General features: G+C 47.0%; 1 protein-coding gene across 1 annotated transcript in view; it reads right to left on the bottom strand.

Moving 5' to 3' along the window:
- Nucleotides 1-13,825, bottom strand: part of CLCN5 (chloride voltage-gated channel 5) — a 40,113-nt gene that overhangs the window by 3,686 nt on the left and 22,602 nt on the right. Inside the window, exons 2-10 of the mRNA XM_048514012.1 lie at nucleotides 13,654-13,807; nucleotides 9,292-9,443; nucleotides 8,770-8,869; nucleotides 8,284-8,474; nucleotides 7,404-7,526; nucleotides 6,138-6,344; nucleotides 3,861-3,941; nucleotides 2,839-3,381; nucleotides 1,387-1,573 (exon numbers count right to left, since the gene is read on the bottom strand). Coding sequence (XP_048369969.1) covers nucleotides 1,387-1,573; nucleotides 2,839-3,381; nucleotides 3,861-3,941; nucleotides 6,138-6,344; nucleotides 7,404-7,526; nucleotides 8,284-8,474; nucleotides 8,770-8,869; nucleotides 9,292-9,443; nucleotides 13,654-13,789 — 1,720 coding nt within the window. The 5' untranslated portion in view covers nucleotides 13,790-13,807. The remainder of the gene's footprint in view (nucleotides 1-1,386; nucleotides 1,574-2,838; nucleotides 3,382-3,860; nucleotides 3,942-6,137; nucleotides 6,345-7,403; nucleotides 7,527-8,283; nucleotides 8,475-8,769; nucleotides 8,870-9,291; nucleotides 9,444-13,653; nucleotides 13,808-13,825) is intronic.

Below are 13,825 nucleotides of genomic sequence, written 5' to 3'. Positions count from 1 at the left end.
ATCATGGAGGTTTAATTTATCATAGCTAATAGCCAATGCAAACTTACTCTCTTTAGCTTTCCTTAAAGCGACTGAAGCTAATGGCCCTCACAAGGTAAAAACGTTCTACTTCCATAGACATTTGTCTATGGCGTTCATAGTCAGTCAGACCTCTGAACTTTGGTCTTCCTCATGATTTCAGCTCTCAGAAAATGGCTGTTTATTATTCTTTTATTTTGTCGGTTTGGTTTTCATTTTTACAAGCTTTTTGGGTGAGCATGCAAAAATTTTTTTAAAAGTTTTAAATCAATGAAGGAATTGTGGCAGTGAATCCCATATGCAAATTTCCGAGTATCTGTACTTACAAGTGGACCGGATTCGAAGCCGATCCCCAGATCCACAAGTGTGCCAGAGTGTTAAAGCTTTACAATTGGTGACTGCTCCCCAACTTTGATTTCCTCTTGGGAACAAAGAACTATTCTTAGGGTGATGACGATGTGTTACTTACAGCAACTTCTTCAAAAGCCCTTTAAAACTGGTTGCTGCTTCAAAAGAGAAGGTAACCTTGTAGTGGTAAATCAAAATTGGTGGTCTACACTGATTTGTGCTCCGGTTAACAGGTTTAGGTCAAGTAAATAAGTTCAGAGTTTCACAGCTATCCCTTAATGCTCAAAACATGGATGTTCTTATTTGCCCTGAAATATTTATGAGATGTATAGAGTGATTATAGTATTTCAATGGGGAACTTCAAGCTTCAATTAAAAAAAAATCAGTTAGTATTGTATCCCCCACCACCACCAGTACGTAAATTAGCAGAGAGAAAAAGGCCAACATACACACCAATTTGCTCAGGTGCTGAACTACAGCAGGACCACGGAATTTAACCCTTTATCTTTGAACCATTTTCCAAGTCTGAAACACCACTTTGAAGCTGCTGTTTGCGCCATTCCACCAAGCACACAGAACACCTGTTAAATTTACCTCGAAGAGTCAAAGAGCATCACCAGAGCTGTTTCAGGTCAGAAAATGGCATGGAAGTAAGATGTTAAAATCGCCTCCCCGCCCCCACCAATAGCCACGCTCCAGGCACTGTCCCAAGTAACTACTATTTGGGAAGAAAAATACTTGGAAGTTTCAGTCACTGAACTCTCAGCATCACACAGTCTGGCTGAAAGAACACCTGTACATTTTTTGCCTGGTGCCTAAATGCAGTAGCAACAAACTTATGACAAGTGGGAAAATTACTACCAAATTCTTCCTTGGAGCTCTGCCCTGCAAATGGAAGCAAATTCATCCAGCTGCAGAAGTCAAGAGAGTTTTAGATCGGATTCAGTGAGTAACCAAAGCTGTGCTAAAGCACCAGCCTTGGTCTTCGCAACAGCACAGTAAAGCTTGCCCAATACTCACCTAGGCAGGCAGCAGCTCCCACCATTGCATAAAGGCCAGGAGTGATGCAGTCAGCCCCTGGACTGCACCAGCTGTGGAAGATGCCCCAGTCATGGTGATAGTAAGACAGCTGCTCCATCCCCACTCCCAGCAGCCGGCCCACAATGGCCCCAACAGCCATGCTGGGGATGAAGAGACCTGAAGGCACCTGCAAGAGAAACAGACCCGCTCAAGGAGCCCTCAGCGCACAATACCTTCATACCTGGGGCAACTGGGTGCTAAATCTACAGGAAACAAGCTTTGGATCTATTCGAAAGGTGGAGCAGGATGATTACTGCACAGGTTCTTTCCCAGAGAGCTAAAAGCCACCACACAAAGCTCTTTTAAGGAGCACTACAGACAGCAAAAACATTCACATATCTCCGCTCAAAGATCTGGAGTCGAATGGAAGTGGATGATTACTTTTTAGTAAGAAACTGTACGCAGATAGATTGCACCATGTGAACACGTGTGCTCTTGCTATGGCTTCGCATAATCAAAAAAGAGCCACCTTGGTTCATCCTGGCTCTGTTTCTGTGTCCTCCCTGCTCCCTCATCCACCGGTTTTGTGCCTCAGCCACCTCACTGTGCCCTGCAAGCTCAATTTGACATTCTCACTCCTTGCCTGCAGCATTTCTCCTCTTGCACTTTCCTGTCAATGGAACACCTGACTTCATCTGTCAATATATTTAATGCCCACCAGATAAAAAGGCAGCCCTTCAAGCCAATCTCTCACTTTTGCCATTTCTCTCACCCTTCTCCCCTCTCTCTTATTTAGATTGCAAGCCCCAGGCATGCTGAGAGCCAGCAAGTGTAGTGGTTAAGAGCAGTGGACTCTAATCTGGAGAACATGGTTTGATTCCCTACTTTTCCACATGAGCGGCGCCCTCTTATCTTGTGAACTGGATTTGCTTCCCAGCGATTCCACATGAAGCCTGCTGCATGACCTTGGGCTACTCACAGTTCTCTCTGAACTCTTTTAGCCCCACCTACCTCACAAGGTGTCTTGTTATGGGGAGAGGAAGGGAAGGAGTTATGCTGCCACAGGAGGTGGTGATGGCCACTAACCTGGATAGCTTTAAAAGGGGCTTGGACAGATTTATGGCAAATGCCTTAGCAGATCAGGTGCTTGGGAGCAGCAGCAGCAGCAGGCCATTGCTTTCACATCCTGCATGTGAGCTCCCAAAGGCCACTGTAAGTAGCAGAGTGCTGGACTAGATGGACTCTGGTCTGATCCAGCAGGCTTTTTCTTATGTTCTTATGAGTTTGTAAGCTGCCTTGAGACGCCTTACAGGAGAGAAAAGTGGGATATAAATCCAAATGTTTTTTCTATAGTTTTTAAACTATATTGCATGCATGCTGCCCGGTTTAGGTAAGCACTCCAGAAAGGTGTTATTAGTTAGATATAAACCAGTCATTGCATTTCCTTCTTACCTTCATGCCGAAAGTGAATATAGTAATGACAGCTTTGAAGATGAGGGCCAAAGCCAGCAGCCACATGGCCGTGTGGACTCCCGGTCCTGCAGCCCTATCGGGCAGATCATCTCCCTTGGTGCTATTGACATCGTTGATGTAGTCACAGAGTTGGGAGGAGTCTAGAAGGCCACAGTCATTGAAGAGCTCAGAGATCAGCTCGCTGGTGCTCATCCGCGTGTACTCATTGGGGAAGGCCAGGATGGCTGTGATGGCTGTCACAGCAATGACCTCCGTCACAGGGTACTTGCCCAACTTGGTGGTCTTGCGCCTCCTACACCAGGCTATGTTGCTACGGATGAAGAAGGCCCCCCAGAGGCCACCAAAGATCCCCAAGAGGATGAAGGGCACCAGCTCTATCAGATGCCACGGAGTGTGGAACTCCACGTAGAACAGGACAAGGCGGCTGTTGCCGAACGGATTGATGGAGCGCAAGGTGAAGGCTGCCACCAGGGCAGCAAAAAAGGACCGCCACAGTGTCTTGAGAGGAAAATAGTAGCTGACCTGGAACAGAGAGGGGAGATTCAGTCTTGGTGGCCTCACACTGGAGACCTGGCTTAAATTATTCAGTTTAATATAACATTGTCTCCCACATGGTCAGTTTTGTACCCTTGAGTTTCTGTCTTTGTAGCCATAACGGCTGAATACCCGGGGTAGTCAATGCTCTCAGGAAGTTTACATTACATATTCAAGCTATACAAACTGCAGGGTGCAGGCAGCTGGCAACCAGCTCTAACTCTCAGGACCACGTGAACGGAACTTCAAGGGAGCGTGGCCATTTCCATGAAAGCTCCACACAGCCAGCAAGCAGGGCTGCTCTGACATCAGAATGCAAAGTACTGATCTAGTGGAAGCAACAGAGCTTTCAAAGTGGGTAAGGAGCCCCAGGGATAATCAGGCTGTGCCTGTTCTGCGAGCCAACTGGGTGAGCTTGCCATGCACTCAAGGAGATGGTCAAAAGCAAACCTCATATTCATACTAACCTCTTCTAGACTGAAGAGAACACCACCGATGGGGGCTCCGAATGCCACAGATACACCAGCAGCTGCAGCGGCTGATAAGACCTAGGAGAGAGATCCACAATATACCTTATGCTGAAGCAGGTCGAAGGTACTAATGTAAGGTGAGTACTAATCTCAAACATCCCCTTCTCTCTGAAAACGAATTTTCTGGCATCAGGCATTTAACTTCACAATCTTTGGATATTATGGCTGGATTACTCTCATAGAGAATGCTAGAAATAGAAACTTCAGGAGGATAGGCCAAGTGCATCAGTCCCAGCAGGGCAGCTCAGCTTGCTTTAGAGATTGGTGTTTGGAATATGCTGCCACAGGAGGTGGTGATGGCCACTAACCTGGATAGCTTTAAAAGGGGGTTGGACAGATTTATGGAGAAGTCGATCTATGGCTACCAATCTTGATCCTCCTTGACCTGAGATTACAAATGCCTTAGCAGACCAGGTGCTCGGGAGCAGCAGAAGGCCATTGCTTTCACATCCTGCATGTGAGCTCCCAAAGGTATCTGGCGGGCCAGTGCAAGTGGCAGAGTGCTGGACTGGATGGACTTTGGTCTGATCCAGCAGGCTCTTTCGTATGTTCTTAGAGTTACAAAAAATTTATTTGGAAATAAAAGAGGCAGTTTTCTGTATGCTACTTTTTAAAAACTGTCCCTACGGAAAAGTGGTCTCTAACCTGCCCTTTCTTGGCAAAGTAATTCAGAAAGTGGCAGTGGACCATCTCCAGGTCTTCTTGGATAAATCATCTGGTCTAGACCCTCTGGGACAGAGAAAACTCTGCTAGCTTTAGACAAAGGCGAAACCTCTCTGCTACTGTTATTGGATTTACAGTTTACTTTGACACAGTAGATCATGTCATCTTGTTGAGGAACCTGGAGGCAGAAGTAAGTATCAGGGGATGCATGCTAAACTGGTTCAAGTCGTTCCTTGCAGATAAGATTCAAAGGATTGCCGTGGGAGACCAGTTATCATCAGTGTGGGATCTATCTTGTGGAGTTCTAACTCCAGTGCTGGATGTAAAGCCCTTAGGACAAATCATGTGTAGCTTTGGGATTGGATCTCATCAATATGCAGGTTACCCAGCTCCATGTACCCAAATCCCCTGATGACACGATAGAAGTTCTGAATAACTATCTGGCTGCCATGATAAATGGGCTAAAAGTAAATCAATTCTAACTAAACCCAGAAAAGACAGAGGTAATGCTGGCTAGAAAGGTGCAGACCTTGAAGGACATTGCGCTCCCTACTTTTGATGAAGTTCAGCTGACCCCTGCTGAAACATATAAGAGCTTTGGTGTTATTCTGGACCCAGCTTTAATACTGGAGAAGAAAGCTAATGCAATTACTAAAAAGCTTTCGTCCAACCCACCCTAGCCCAAAAGATGGCGTCTTACCATGATACAGCTGACCTGGCCACCTGGATCCACATCACAGTAACTTTGAGACTAGACTACTGTAATTCTCTGTATACTAGAAGTTTCTCAAAATCAGTTCAGAACTCCAGTCAGCGCAGAATAACAGCTCAGCTATTATTGGGAGGTAGCTGGAGCATGCATACCGCTCCTAAATTTCTTCATGCACTTTACTGGCAGCCTATCAATTGCCAGGCTCAATTTAAAGTATTAACTATCACCGTCCAAGCTCTTCATGGTCGCCAACACCTATGAAAACACCATTCTTCCTTTGCACTTCTGCAGGTGCCAACTTGCAAATCTGCAAAATCAACAACTGCCTGTACGCATGCCTTCTTTACTGTAGCCCTCACCTTGTGGAATGAGCTGCTTGAGGAGGTCAGGAAAGCTTTCTGTAAACAATGCAAACCTGCATTCAAGAGGGTTTTTCTATGCAGGTAATCGAGTTGCACTGTACTAAATGATTTACAAAATTACTTTAGAAATTATGAGGGACTATGATCTATCCTACTGTGTATAGCTTGCTAAAACTACAATCCTCTGCTGAAATGTTGTATCGTTGTCATGTTAATAATTATTCTCTATTTTAGTTCTCTTTTTTAAGCTTCTGGTTGGTTCTACAAGCCTAATCTTGTTGCACTGTTAACTGAATGCCCCGTCTGTTGACTGTATTGATTCTTTTGGTGTAATCTGCCTCGAATAATGTAAATAAAACAAATAAGTAAACCATTCTGGATGCCATCTTATTTTATCACTTCCAAGAAACGTTTTGTTGCCCGACTGTCCATGCTACCTCCATGACAAGAGAATGCTTCCAGCAGCCCTTGATTTACCTCTCGGCGCTTGGCCTCGTTCTTCCTATATTTGGTGAAGAGATGACAAAGGATGTTCCCGCAGCAGCAAGCAACGTGCACCAGGGGCCCTTCCTTCCCCAAGCTCAGACCGGAGGAAACGGCCAGCACCAGAGTCACTGTTTTGATGAGCAGCGTCCACTTGCCCAGGTAGCCCCGAATGATGAAGCCGCTCAAGATAGTTTTGATCTGGGAGGCAAACACAAGAAATCTGCAGCACAAACATAGCAGCAGTCTAAACAAAACTGACTTATATAGCTGGAAATCCACTCAATAGGTATGGGAGGAAGCTTACTTTGTACCTATTTCCTTCATTTATATCCCAACACAGACCCAAAATGGCATTCATAGTTCTCCTCTCCTCCATTTAATTCTCACGTCAATCCCGTGAGGCAGATTAGGGTCAAGAGTGTGTGACCGGCCGAAGGTCACTCAGCAAGCCTTCACTGCAGAGCAGGGTTCAAATCTAGGTTTCCCAGATTCTAGTCTAACATTCTAACCACTACATCACACTGTTCATTATGTAGGCCCATTTTTTAAATGGCCAAGCTGAGGTTAACACAGAGCCTTCCAGGCAATTCACACTATTTCCTGCAGTCACCCTCCAAGAGAGCCACCGCGGTGTAGTGATTAAGAGCAGTGGACTCTAATCTGCAAAACAGGGTTTGATCCCCACTCCTCAACATAAGCAGCGGACTCTTATCTGGTGAACTGGATTTGTTTCCTCGCTCCTACACATGAAGCCCGATGGGTAACCTCAGCCTAGTCATAGTTCTTCGGAACTCTCTCAGCCCCACCTACCTCACAAGGTGTCTGTTGTAGGGAGAGAAAGGGGAAGGGGTTTGTAAGCTGCTTTGAGTCTCCTTACAGGAGAGAAAGGTGGGGTTTAAACCCAAACTCTTCTTTTTCTTCTTCCTACTGAACTCACTGAGAAAGGAATTAAAAGCCAGGAGCCAACAAAAGAAAAAGACCCATTTTTGAGAGAAGTTCAAACACCTCTTTTCTGAACTGGTTTGCTCATTCCAACTTTCCCAGAGTGCCTTATGCACAACATCTATTTTCTGTGCTAGATTCAAGACATGAAATTGGGCATGTGCGGGTAGGAGGACATGCCAGTGATCAGCACAAATGGAAGCTTCACCCTCCTGAACAAGTCCTCAAGGAATACCTAACTCTGTTCTCCATTTGTTCATCAAATGCAGCCTAAGAAAGAAAACTAATTGGTGAAAACCTACAAGCCAAACTTACCTCTGGAATCCCTGAGCCGCAAGCATACGGAGCAAAGCCTCTGACCAGCAATACAGCAAGCAAAGAGAACAGCAGTGCCCAGAGGACATACATGAAGTAGTTAAGAATGTAGGCAAGGGCCTCCTGAAAAGGAGAGACACAGAAGGATCCCTCTCAAAGCTTCTGCCATGTGGGGAAGAAAATGCTTAGCAGAGGTGCACTGGCAGTGCCTCCCTCCCCCGCTTCTGCCTCACTTTGGTCCAGCAGGGCACAGGTATTTCAGGAGCAACAAGACGAACACATTATACATTCAGATGTACTCCCAGTGCCCCCAGCCAGGATGCTCCGGTTTCCATTCCCATTAGAGTGACTGACAACGGTGGGCATGCAAGCATGTGGGCAAAAAAAGATGCAACTGCATTCTTCCTTGCAGCTTTGTTAGTGTTCAGAGATCTGTGCTTTGTGTGTAAATGTGAGGATGTTAATGGTTCAGTGCTGCATTCCCTGATATTTTGTTTATTTGTGCACATACCCAAGTATATTTCAGAATCAAAACAAGAGGTCAGATGTTATGTTCTCTTCTCTTCCTGACCCCATTTTTTCTCTTCAGGCCTGTTGTAAATAATATGAACACTTGAACATTTGATTTCAGTGTGCAACAAGCCAATAGTTTGACCATGTGATCAACCCCCCTCGCTCCAGGTTGCTTTCTTAAAATACCAAACAACTGTTGCTGTGGCCTCCAGTGCCCTGTTTGATGTAAAGATGCTCATTTGTGAGTTAGAGTATTTGGGTTTTTTTTAAAAAAAATTGTGTAGTAACAGGGTAACTTTGAGGCAGAACAAATCTAGCAGTTGAATCTAGCAGTATTTTTTATAAGGTAGAAAAAAAAATAACAAACCCCTGCTTGGTCGCCTGTCAGAAGCTGTGCCCACGTCATCCATTCTGGACATTTGTCCCTATCCTGAAAGGTGGTTTCCTGAGAAGTCCAGCAGCAGTGCTCGTGATTGTACCAGAAGCCCTGCAGGCATACACCTTCTTTCAGGTCTGTCATCCAGTGGGCAGAGATGTCAATCACGCCTGCTATTGCCCCTGTGTTGAAAAACCAGTAGTTTACGAGAAGGACAACAGGCAACTGAGAGAGCCAAACAGGGACCGAATTGAGTCGGCTCTCTCCAACATCTACTTCCAACCATTTAAAAAAAAATATTAAACTTACTGCCCCACTGTTTCCCAGCCAATGGCCAGGCTCAGAGGAAGATGTGGGGCCTTCAGGGGATTAGTTTACAGTGGCTTTTAATTCCAAAGACCTGGTAAGTCACAGCATGAACGGGAGACACAGCAAAATGGAAGAGCAGGGTTTGCCCACTAGGATTTGCTATCTCACCTGCAAACAGGCCTATCAGCAGCATCAACAGCCATCCTGAGAAAGCATCACTGACACTGTGGATCAGGGCCCAAGTGGACTCTTTGCTTTTATTGGTGATCTGAGAAAGGAGAATTCAGAGAAAAGCTACACATTGAGCAGGCTGCTGGCATGAAAGACCACTTAACACCCATGGTTTTTCCCACCCAACCTCCCCCCGCATCCCAACATTTGTGCGAGGAGCTGATAAAATGTCAGCAAACCACTCCACCCCCAGCTACTATGTAACTGCATATGAAAGGCAGATTTAGACACACTGTCTAAAATTAAAATCCCTAAGCAGCAGCTCTGAAGCTTTCTTTAAAGGAGGAGGAAGGAGACATCCTGAGGACAGATCTCCTCCTGTGCCCCTTCTGGTTTGCTGCAAGAGGAATTATCAGAGTGCTTCTCTGCGAACACACCCATCCTGAGGCCTGCAAAAAGGAAATGCTCACAGACAGAACAAGAAGCAGCTCCAGAATCCCAGCACAGTCCCCGACTGACCTCTCTGTGCCTGTCGCGGTCCCGAGACTTTTCGCGCACCCAGTCTATTGTATTGAAGTCTTCGTAGGTCCCCACTCCAGGCAAGGGCTCTTCCAGGAAATCCATCATCTTGCTTGCGCCGTTCATCCCGCCTCCATTATATGAGGAAAAGCCTGTAGAGAAGACAGAGAACAAGAAGCACTCTTAACTGACGATCCCAGAGCTTGCTAAAGGCCCGGAGGGAAGGATAGAAAGTGGTATACTGTCAAGTTTGCCCAGAAGGGTCAGAGCAGAGGATTTCCAGCACTCTCCCTGCAGCCAACCAGGTGCCCTGAGAAGCCCAACAGCGGCACTGACTGTCCTTAGTAATCAAAGATAGCCTGCTACTGCATATGGAGGTTCTGTTTGAAACTATCACAACCGACAACTACTAATAAGCCTATTCTCCCTGACAGATTGAGGGGTGGGGGAGGAACTAATGGTGTCGTCTATGGGGATTGCTCCTTCCTGGTAGTGGTCTTTGCCTGTGGAATCCAGCAAGTGCTGGGCCTCCCTCAGCCACTGCAGCCTGTCTGCTATATCTGGTGGAGAGCCTGACCTTTCGCATCTTAATGCTGCATGCTCCTCTGCCAAGCAGACTGCTAATGCTGGTCAGGGGCCTGGAAGTTGGAGTTAACTTAAGGGGAGGGAAATAACATCCAAGACAGAGTCAATGCGGACCCCGAAGAGGCCGGTAGATCCCCCAGAAGAGGTCTTTATGTCTATCTTGCAGACCCTTGATCCTGCTCTGGTGCAGATGAGAGGGCACCTGTGCCACTGGAGATGGAGGGGCATCTACACCATGCAGGTGGACTGAATGCTAGTTGGCTGTAGAAAATCTACCCCACTTCTTACCCCACCTTGGCACGATGCTTTGCCACTTCAGCCACGGCAAGCAACACAGTGGGGAGCCTTACCCCAGCAACAGACCTGGGTTGATAGTCCCATATGCAGACTCCTGGAGGCCATCAAGCCGGGGAGGACTGGGGGGCCGCTTTGCCATTGAAAATGCTGCTGCTGAGAACACTCTGATCCGCTGCCACAGGCAGCCCAGGAAAGCTCTTTGTAAATCCACAGAAGGGAACGCAGCGTCCTGAGAGTGCAAAGTCGTTTCCCCAAGCAGGTGACCAGGCCAAGTTAATCTTTAAGCGGTTTCTCCTTTAAAGTGAGAGGTAGGCCAAAAAAGAAAAAGGGAAAATGGCTGCTGTGCTCTAAACATCTGCTTGAGCAACTTCTATTTGGGCAGAGACTGGGCCCGGTCAACAGGGCTTCTGTTGACTGTGACCAAGTCAGTTCTCCAAGTGGCCTTTGGGAGTTATTCCCCTCCCCTCCACAAACAGCACACAAATAAGACAAATTCTCTTCTCCTTTGATCTCCTAAAATCTAGCTCCTCGCTTCACGTTCCCACCCCAGCCAGGCCTGACTTTCTTCCTTTTGAAATCTTGTACAGTTTGGAGCCCCTCAGGTACACGGTTTCTGCAACATGTGCAAATACAGTTTAAAGTGCATCTCTCTTATCCTTGTGCTGGAACACAGGAGGATGCCTCTGTAGGAGGATCTGGCAAACAGCTTCTCCTGCCCTTGAGCCACTTAGAGACTGGCAGAGGATGGTTGTGCTTCCAAAGACAATGCACCAGTTCACATCAACTGGTTAGCAGCACAGAGAAAGCTACCCACCCCATCTGTCTTCCGGTCCCAAAGACACGGTCTTCCTGGAGCAACACAACCCTGGCAGCTACCCCCTGCAAGGGACTGGGTAAGATTCACACTCCCTTAGAGCAGGCAGCCACTGTCCCCTTCCTTTCAATGGTACAACCACCTTGGGGAGGGAGAAGGGAGTCTGGCACAGTGTGCTTTGACAGCTGCTCTTTCGCTCGCCAGGAAGCTATGCACTGCCTTCCCTTCCACTCAGCACTGCTACTAGAGCCCCATTCTGTCAGCACACCTGGCAGTCTCTTGAGACAAGCTGATCAGAAACTGCCCTCTTGTGGAAGAGGGAGAGTTCCAGCTACAGGAAGGAAGCAGCAACGCAGCACTGTCCCCTTCAGGACAGGGGGACAGAGAGGCGGCAACCATGCAAGGGGGCTCTCACCTCTTCTTCTCTCATTCTGTGACCATCAATAGGCACTGACTTCCAAATTTCACAGAACTAATCTTTAGCGGTTAGCGGCATCACAGGCAAACATTCAAAACAAGACCTCAGGCATGAGAGATAAAGAGATACCTGCCTTGCAGTGAACTTTCTTATATACTCTCTGGCTGAACCCTCCCTGCACCCTTTGCTGAAACCAGCTGTTATTCTGTGGGTTAAGCGCTCAATTCAATGGCATGTTATTCTTATAGATCAGCACTTTTTTTCCTGCAGGGTAAGTTTTCCTTCCTGCCTTCCTGCCTGCCTGCCTGCCTGCCTTCCTTCGACTTAGATGTGAGTCCTATAGACTCATGTTATTCTTATACACTACATTTAAGAACCCAATTAGGGACATGCCCCACTGCAATGCCCCAACCCCTGTGAAAGTTTGAGCTCCCATGCTGAGAGTTTTTGTGCTGAGGAAGATGTCATTAGGTTTGATTACCACAGAGATCTGTTTACTATACCTTTTATAGGTTGACTGTGAGCCTCTTTGAACTATTCGTTCTGATTTTAAGTCTTGCAGCTCTAAGCTGGAAGAAAGTGCCTGCTAATACCTTGTCAAGTGCAACTATTAGCAGTTTCTAACTTGCTAATTGCTTACATCATAAAAAGGAAGAAATAAGTTGTAAGCACTTTCTGCTAGCACCATTTATCATGTACTGGGAATCTGTTCAACTGCTGCTGCACTTGACGTAAACTTGGTGTATTTGTGTATAATACTACACATTCAATGAGATGTTCGGCATATTTGTGAATATAGAAGTTTTGTGACACTTGACACAAATTTGAGATTTTGTTCCCTTGCAGTTATATTATTGCAAAAGTCAGAGTGTCCAGTGTATATATATGCTAATTTCAGCAAAGATGTTTTTATTTCATATGCTTTAAGGTTGCTATACCTATTTATAGTTTCAATAACTTAGTCTATGAGGTTACATACATCCAAAATAAACACAAACAACTTGATGTGATTTAAGTTGTTTATTGCACCCATGTGGAACAGAATGACTGTATGCACAGACTTTATATACTGTACCTTTGAATAATAGAAGATATTTACACTGTTACTATTGCCAACCTATGCATGGATTACATTAGTGTGGCATTCTCAACCTGTGGAGCCCCACTGTTATTTACAATGGCAAACTCAGGCAACTGCCCTGGCCCCTCCTCTGGCAGGATCCCCAACCGCCCATGTCCCACCCTAGAAGAAAGGGAGAAGGAAGACGACCAGGCTGCTGCCACCATTCGTGTCTGCCCCGCCTGGGGCTTAGGTAACTGTCTTCCAATGGTGGCTCCTGCCTACCTTGCACAGGCAAGATCCTCCCCTTGCTTGGCTCTGGCAGGGCAGCTGGCAAGGGGCAGACAGTGATTCTGGGGACCCGTCCTGGACTTTTGCCCAGAGCTGCAGTATCACTAAGATCACCCCTGCTCCACAGCACCTCTCTCTCCTACTCTGCGGCTCCCTTGAGCAAGTGGTGCAGCAGTAGCCACTGCCAGAAGCAACAGGCAACACAACAGGAGAAGGCTGATCTGTCTATTGCTGGTCTCCACAACGACCAAGATGTTGCAGAAGCTGCTGCCTCTTGGCTTCATCCTCTCAGGTGCTGCTCCCTCTGGTGGCAGCTCCATCTCTTCTTAGCCACAGCTCACACTCCCGTGCTTGTTACAACTGTCAGCCATTCGTCCAATTGGCCATGCTGACAGAGGCTGATGGGAATTGTAGTTCCTGAACATCTGGAGAGCCACAGGTTCCCTACCCCTGGTCCACACAATAGCAACAGCAACTTCAAGTGTCTGTCAATGCCCTGTGGGAGGTGGTGGTGGCGGCGGCAGCTACTTGCCTGGCGTCTTGGGCTGAAGAAAGAACCATCTCTGGTGGCAGCACAGCTCATGCATCTGGACAGCATCTTGCTCACGGTGCCCCAAACTATTGTCAGCTCTGCATGCATTTAGGTTTTAGCCCTCACTGCACATGGGGTGATGCTGTAACATGTGATCTCCAAAACAATACCACAGCCTACTCCAGAATACCCCAAGACAGATTCTTCCCCACTGGGAACCTAATGACATGAAGCTCAAGACCCACTATACTTCAGTATTACTAGAAGTTAGCAGCAAGAGTGCAAGAGCTCGTGTCAGCCAGAAAGCTGGGCAACAGGGAAGAAAGGTAGGGATAGCGAGAGTCTGCAGGCAATCACAGCATTACCTTCTGCCATCTCTCTGTCCAGAGGGGGCACGTCATCCGCCATGGAGAAGTCCAGTGTTCCCCCTGCCACCTCCACCATGTCTTCATCGCTGGTGCTGCTCTGGAAACTTCCACGTCGGTAGCCTTTATTATCCATAACCAGGAGGTTCACGGCCTGCAGCGGGAGAAGGAA

The sequence above is a fragment of the Sphaerodactylus townsendi genome, linkage group LG13, assembly GCF_021028975.2.
Source record: "Sphaerodactylus townsendi isolate TG3544 linkage group LG13, MPM_Stown_v2.3, whole genome shotgun sequence".
In the NCBI taxonomy this organism is placed as follows: Eukaryota; Metazoa; Chordata; class Lepidosauria; order Squamata; family Sphaerodactylidae; genus Sphaerodactylus; species Sphaerodactylus townsendi.
This window is presented reverse-complemented; position numbering and strand designations above follow the sequence as displayed.